The sequence below is a fragment of the Amborella trichopoda genome, chromosome 2 (genome assembly GCF_054954075.1).
Source record: "Amborella trichopoda isolate Santa Cruz 75 chromosome 2, AtrichopodaSantaCruz75HAP2 v2.0, whole genome shotgun sequence".
In the NCBI taxonomy this organism is placed as follows: domain Eukaryota; kingdom Viridiplantae; phylum Streptophyta; class Magnoliopsida; order Amborellales; family Amborellaceae; genus Amborella; species Amborella trichopoda.
The window spans coordinates 52,952,257-52,960,165 of NC_142337.1; the positions used below are offsets into that span (position 1 = coordinate 52,952,257).

General features: G+C 35.0%; 1 protein-coding gene across 1 annotated transcript; it reads right to left on the reverse strand.

Moving 5' to 3' along the window:
* Positions 1–2,009: 2,009 nt before the first annotated feature.
* On the reverse strand, positions 2,010–6,729 carry LOC18431510 ((R,S)-reticuline 7-O-methyltransferase). The gene is made up of 2 exons (XM_088858543.1): positions 5,967–6,729; positions 2,010–2,617 (listed from the first exon to the last, which is right to left on the reverse strand). The coding sequence occupies exons 1-2, from the start codon at positions 6,711–6,713 to the stop codon at positions 2,306–2,308; spliced, it is 1,059 nt and encodes a 352-aa protein (XP_088714669.1). The 5' UTR covers positions 6,714–6,729; the 3' UTR covers positions 2,010–2,305.
* Positions 6,730–7,909: the final 1,180 nt, after the last annotated feature.

Here is a 7,909-nt window from a genome sequence, read left to right on the forward strand (position 1 = left end):
GTCCTCCATTTTTATATACAACGTAATCTTTATTTGCTAGAAAGAAGCAAAAGGAATTTTTATATAGAATGTAATCTTTATTGGCTGGAAAAAGAAGCAATAGGGTTAGGGAAAATGTATCCCACGTCCTGGGGGTGCATGACTAGTTCAGGCTTACTACCACGAAGCCAGCGGACGCACATTGAATAAACGCTGCTCCTCATTATATATATGAAATTAATTTATGTTAAAAAAAATAAAACAAGAGCTTGACTCGGCCGAGGAAATCGGACTCGGCTGAATAAATCGCCTTGGCCTGGGCCTGAGTACTTTGGCCGAGTCGATGTTTTGAATCTTGCTTTCATGTATTGGATTTCACATCAATGGCTAAAGTAATTGTGATCTTTTTTTTAAAAGAAAAATAAAATATCTTTGTATACAATCCCTTCAAAAAAAAAAACCTCAATTCTAGTTTTTAAAGCTTCAAATAGGTTGCTAGCACCTCCTCAACCATGGAAACCCAATAATGGACGGTTGGAGTGGGACGTTCCTCCAATAGAAGTTCAACCAAACTTTGAGCCATACACCAACCTTCCCTTTTTAACGTGAGATAATTGGTAACCTGCTAGCAAACTCTTTTATGCCCAAATATCAAGCACGGCTCACAAATCAAATCTATCTATACCAGGCCGGACTTGTGGTTACCTGTTTGACCACCAATTAGTACTTTGGTCAGTTTGATCTAAAGTAAATTTATGTTTATTCAATAAACAACAAAACTGGTATTTGACTAATTTTGACAGTGCAATATATATATATTTTAAACTATTATTCATATTTTTTTATATTATAAAAATCTATTGAACTGGTTTGGTAAGGCATGTTTTGCTGGAGCCGGATCGTTCACCAATGATGTAGCCAGTATAACACCGTTGCAAACATTGTGGAGCTATATAATGTGATCCATATGTCCATAATGACATCAAGTGAGTGAGGTTATTATTAAATATAGTTTGTCACTGTGTTGAGGAGAGAGAAAGAGCACGACAGAAAATGAGAGATATTAGAAAGATTTTGTAGAAAGTTTTTGGCACAAAGAGTGAGATCTGAGAGATATCCAATGAGATTGAGCATAGAGAGAGGGAAACATTGGGAGATTCAAGAGAGATTTTGTAGACTGAGAGGGGAAAAAATGGGTGATTCAAGAGAGATTTTATAGAGAGAGAGAGAGTGGGCAAAGAGAGAGAGAGATATCAAGAGATTGGGCACAAAGAGAGAGAAGGAGAGATTGGTTTCTAAAAAATCAGAAATGGAGAGATCGAGATTTCCTAAAGCGAGAGAGTTTGGGCAAAGAGATTGAGATAGACAGATTGGGCATAGAGAGAGGGAGATCCACAGCTTACATTGGGATTTCATAGAGAGTGAGAGAGAGTTTGGGGGGAGAGAAACTTTTCGCATGGGATTTCGGTAGAGAGAGAGGAGAGTTTGGGGAGAGGTTGAAATTTCAGGAGTTTATGAAATTTTGGTAGAGAGAGAAGGGTGCAGCTCTAAAACCTAAAAATAGTAAAATATGGGAGAAGTATTAAGAAAGATATTGTGGTTTCAATTTTCTTGACTTTTTAATAGGAGATGGTGGGGACTATAAATACGAGAAAAAATAATGTTGAGATTTAATATATAATATAAAAAATATTGAGGGTATGATGTGTAAAAAGTTGATTTTGGAATTAATCTATAATTTCGGCTTGTTACTATCCCAATGTCTTCAACAAGTTGGACGTGATATAGTGGTTCCCACCAAATATGTCATTAGCCGTATTTGCATCACCTTCATTGTCCAAACATAGTTATAACATATATGGTATTGTGGTTATCATGACCACATGGATCGTTTTTGCATCAGTCCATCTTAATATTACCCTCGCAATAAAATTTATTTCAGCTCTACAACACCAACTGACGACGGAAATGAGAGATTATCACTGATTTACCTGAAAACAGTGAGAATCATACTGTTTGTAACACGAAAATACCACACAAACACCATCCATAGAATCATCACTAATAGGGAAGCACATCGTTCTTAATACAAAAATATTACACAAACACCATCCATGGAATCGTAATTAAGAGGGATGCTCTACCAGTAATACAGGCACTTTATACTTTAGTGCCCCTATGATATGAGCGATATGGTGCTATGAACAATCCCTGTTTTCCACCGTCATTATTCAATTCACTGAGTTGATGGTGATAATCCACATGATCATGTCATTTTCAAAACTATATGGATCGTATAATATTTTCGTTGTAGTTTATGGTAATACTACTCATTTGGGTCGGGGTAAGCTTCGATAATTGACTGGAGGGTCGGAAGCGGTTTGATGTTGCAGTTGCTGAAACCACCCTTGCTCAGCAGTGCCCTCCACTCCTCCTCTGTCCTTTCCAAGCCTCCTGAGGTTACTGCAAACATTAACATGTCGAATGCCAACCTCGAGTCAGCAAAGGCACTGGTATCTTCCTTAAGATGCAGAACTACGTCCACAATAATCAACTTCCCGCTCTTGGAAGGGAGTGCTTTTCGACATTGCTTCAATATCTTCACACAGTCTTCGTCGTTCCAGTCATGTAGTATCCACTGCACAAAAGCAATTTAGGAAAACAATCAAGCATGCCATGAGAGGGGGATGTAGTTTCAAAAGGTATATGCTTGGGACGGTACGCTATATGGTTCTACATGGTACACCATAAGGTATGGCACATTCACAGACATGGAGGGCAAAAATTAAGTACACCTAATTTTCATCTACAGGAATTACTCCTAATATTCACTATCCATCTCAAGTCCCAGGTCTTTTTCTCTTGTTTGCTAGGTTACATTGGGATCCAAAGCAAGGATATATTAAAATCCAAGACTCGTTATGGGTCATCTATATTTTTTAAGAGTGATTTATGTCCTGACCCCAAAATTTTAGGTAAAATGGAGAATGCTCCATTTATAGATGGAAATTACAAAGGTTGGTCAATTTTAAAAAAAATAAAAAAAAGGTAGGCTGACCGATCTTCTTCGTAATTTCCGCTTATAAATAGCATATTTAACTTAAAATTTTAGGACTGATGCAAAGCATTCTATTTCGGGAGAAAAAGTGGGAGAGGATTATTAGTTTCCTTTTGAACTCCTTTTCCTTCCTATCTTCCTACTGCCACGCTTTCTTTTGTTTATATACCATATACGGCACAAAAAAAAACTCATTCCAAAAGATTTTAGGGAATATATCCTATTATCTTATATTTTTCTAACTTCTATATCTCATTAGACTCAAGCATTGAAAATATTACTTATTAGCAAGAAGACTCCATCTTTTCTATCTTCCAACCCCCTAAACCTTTTTGACCATGTATTATTGACCTCAACAACTTATGAAATGACTCTATCTCTCTCTCTCTCTAAAACTCCATCTCTCTTACATCATCGTCTCTCTCTCAAAACTCCATCTCTCTCACTCTCACATCATTGTCTCTCTCTCTCAAAACTCGATCTCTCTCCCTAAAACTCCAACTCCATCTCTCTCCCTAAAACTCAAACTACATCTCTCTCTCTCTAAAACTCCATCTCTCTCTAAAACCCAAACTCCATCTCTCTCTCACACATAAGAAGGTATGCTCGTGTTCGAGCTCAAGCTAAACCCCTTAGCTTGTAAACTCACCGAGAAGAGAAGAGAGAGAGAGAGATGGAGTTTTAGAGGGAGAGAGATGAAGTTTTAATAAGGTGTCATTTTAGTATTTGTTTGGGTAAAAAATTTATGGTAAAAAATGTTTAGGGGGTTTGTAAGATAGAAACGATGGAGAGCTTTTGTTTATAATTAATGTTTTCAATTCTTGGGTCTCATGAGATTTGAAAGTTAAAAATAGGGGATAAGGAGATATTTTTTCAAAATTTTATATTGGTGTGGGATTATACAATTCATTAAGTCCCTAGAGTAATATTCAAGATAGGAGCAATTTTAGGATCCCAAATTTTAGGGACGTAACCTTTTCAACCTATAGATTAATCTTAATAAAAAGAAAAAAAATCTAATTGAACCTAAAAAAATAACATCTCAAGATTATCTAAAGACCCTCCAATATTTGCGGTGCGAGGTCTAAGTGTAAAAAAACTTGAAATTCAAATTTTTTTTTTTGGAAATAATATACATAATATAATCCTGCAGGAGTATAGTTTGCATACTAAGAAAACATCTCTCCCACTTAAATCTCTCTCTCGATCAGATCTAGATCTGATGATACAATGTCCAAAACAAGTCAAACGTCATTTCTATCTCTCCATAGAAAACTTATTTGATTACTTGACCAAATATATCTTTCAATTGGATAGATAGAAGAGAGTTTGGCACAACGGTGTTTAAACGTCAACTTATTCATAAGAAAGGAAAATTAAAAGGCTTTTATATGCTTTCGAATAGGCTTAGTTTATAAGAAAAAATTTATATAAGGTTGCAGGTTCCGATAAGTAAGGTTACTTAAATCTACACCATCCATTTTATTTAGATAGTGTATATTTGATATTATCTTATAAGATGTGTTCTTTTGACATTGTTTAAAAAACTAATTGCTTGATGGTGTATAATATTACTGGCAATATAATATATTTAGCCATTAAGAAGTGAAATATATCTTTAAATTAGATATTCATAAATATATTTCTTATATAGTTCTTAGCTGGCTAAAGCAAAACAAATGTGCAAGGCTACATGCCATTAACCAGTATGCCAAATTTGGTAATCACTGAAAATGAAATTATATAAGTGTGCCTCACCCAAACAAAAATTTAACAACCAGAAGTTGGAGAGGTGGGAAATTTTGTAGCCTCGAAGTTGGAAGAATTCTATTTGTATTTTTGTTGGATAACTTGTCTATAATCCTAGTGGACTATGTTTTGAGATAAGAGAAATGTTTCTATGTTACCCCAACAATATATAAGTTAGATGTGGCCCCACTTTTTGCCTGTTATATCTGAATCAAATGGTTACAATGGTTCACACCATAATGTCACGCAAACACTGTTTTATTTTTCATTTTTTTTACAAAACATTTTTGGATAAAATTTTGGCATTCCATCATAAAATTAGCGTGAACCTGAGAAAATAAAAAAAGTATTTCATGTCAAAATAAGTGGACAAAATGGCCTTACAATTTTTAGGGGTATTCTTGCAATTTTTCATCACCGATTTTATTTTACGTTTACTTTTTATTTCTTATTATTATTATTATTATTATTTTATCATGTGAGCCCTTGTTAGATCTATGCATTTTTCAAATTTTGTTTTATAATTATTTTTAAAAGAAAAATAAAAAATAAAAAATAAAAAACCATGAGCCGTCCGATCAAGATTTGACGGTTAAGAGCTAGCTAGGCTCTGACATTGTAACTCAAGCCATTTCAACTATCTAATCAGATTTGATGACGGAGACCCGGAGTCACATATGTTATATATGTGCACATAGAAAATTTCCTCTTGACAAACCTAGAAGCTCTCAAACTTAGAGTACTTCAGTTTTGAGAGCCTTTCTAACTATTTCAACTTTATTTTTATAAAGCAGGTTAAAATAAAATTCAGGTTTTTGATACATCATAGTTCTCACCCACACACACCTTGAAAAATACATTAAAAATAAATAAATATAAAACATCCAAAATGCCCCCTGAAATGTTCTAAGGCATTTTTGGTCATTTATTTTTTGCAAATACTGTTTATATTATTTTTTTATTGATGCTCCCCAGCGAAATCAACTAACCCTCAAATTTTATCTTAGGCTGGTCTTATAATAATAAAAATAAGATAAGGGCTTAGAGCCATTGCAATTGTATTGCCGAGCCTCAAGGTAAGGTTTTTGACCTCTATCTTAAAATAAATAAATAAATAAATAAATAAATAAATAAATAAAAAAAAGCCAATATGGAGCGAGAGAGAGAAACAGTTGAAAACCTTCATGAAAACACCATCGGCACTTGGGATGGAAGAAAACATATCACCCCCGACATTAACCACCCCGGGGTATTTTGGTGCAGTGGCGACCACAAGTGGCAGGTCAAAATTGATGCCGGAGATATGAGGATTCGCCTCCACAATCTTGCTTATCGCCGTTCCGGTGCCACCGGCCACGTCCACCAAAGAAGTAAATCCTGCAAACTCAGACTTGTACTCCAACAGCAATGCATCTAACACCACCCTCGAATTGCTCGCCATCGCATCATTAAAGAGAAGATCAAACTCAGGATTCTCAGAGTTATAATCAAAAAATTCCTTCTTGTGAGCCTTCTCAAATGGGAGGCCCCCTTGCACAACACACTGGCTCAAGTAGTGCCATGGCGCAAGGACTGTGGGGTGGCCCAACAGCAGCGCCATGGGTGTCAGCCCCGATTCCTCGGGCCTTACCAACCACTTGGACAGGGGAGTGAGGCCATAGTAGGCCTCGCCCTGCCTCACCTTGACGCTGAACACACGTTTCTTGACCAGGAATCGCATGACTCGCGAGAGGCACTGGATGTCTGGTGAAGGAGCCTGCAGTGAGGTGATGATCTCAGAGAGGGTGAGTGGTCGGGCTTTGGAATGGATCATATGGGCTATGCCGAGCTCAACTGCACACTTGAGTGTGAGAGTGTCCGCGAAAGCTAAGGTGAGCTGCCAGAGCTCAGCCTGGCCCTGAACATCATCCTCACCCGGCATCTCCATCCCTCCAGTCTTCTTGATCTTCTGAGCCCTCTTCCATTTTGAATTTATAAGGGCTCGGGTGTGGGCCATATTGCAAGTTGGAGGCCTGTTCCTTGTGCACATTGAAGTATTCATAAGACGCAGTCGTCATATTTGTTTATGGATTCTTTTTTATTGAAATGTTGGGGAAATTTGGAAATGGATAAGCATAAAATCAGCCCATTTACCTTTGATACAGTATAATGCAATCACATTTTTAGAAAACCAAGTTTGTGGTATTTGTATGACCCAAAATTTTTCATACACACACTCTTCATCTCAATAATCAACTACCAAAAAAAATAAGTTCAATTTGACCCTTAGATGTGGTCAAAATGAATCCCCTCCAACAACGAATGTAGACCATTCATTCGGTGAATTTTAAGATCTTAGCCTTTAAAAATTCAAAATCATTTTTTTCTTTTTTAACACTGTTCATCTACAGATAATAAAGCCATTTAAAAAAAATTAAAAGAGAAAAAAAATCCTTCTAAAACCCAGATCTAAGCAGCTTATCAAAATGAATGGGTTATGTTAATTGGGCTAAAAAATATCTTTTATAGGTTGTGGTTTCAAAATTTTCTTTTTTGTGATTGTTCGTTAGAATGAAAAGAGTCTATATTCTAAAAATTGGTTCAAACAAATGGTCTTAACATAGCTAGAAAATTTCAAAAAACCATCTATAGAAAATTTCAAAAAACCATTTATAGAAAATTTAAAAAAACCATTTATAGAAAATTTCCAAAAACAATTTATAGAAAATTTCAAAAAACTAGTTATAAAAAATTTTAAAAAACCATTTATAGAAAATTTCAAAAAACCATTTATAGGAAATAACCAATATAAATATATATATATATATATATATATATATATATATATATATATATATATATATATATATATATATATTTGATTAAGTAAAAACATAATTCTATATGTTTTCTTATGTGACCGATCTTGTACGTATGAACTCGATTTTCATGCGGAATCAAAGACGACTCGTCAAGTTTAGAGCCATTGAAATTGATAATGACATGATAATTGTAGGGAAAGTATTTGAAAATTTCTCATTTAATTTGGATAACCAATTAAAATCTGAAATTAAATAAAAAATAACCAATCTAAACCCCCTCAAATTTAATTTGGATATTAATTTAATGATGTTAGTTCCTTCC

What these genes read in the sequence shown, in the direction of transcription:
- LOC18431510 (XM_088858543.1), bottom strand. Translation starts at nt 6,713, where the DNA reads ATGGAGATGCCGGGTGAGGATGATGTTCAGGGCCAGGCTGAGCTCTGG. An exon ending in CCGATGGTGTTTTCATGAAG is followed by an intron (nt 2,618 to 5,966) that starts GTTTTCAACTGT and finishes GCTTTTGTGCAG; the next exon opens with TGGATACTACATGACTGGAA.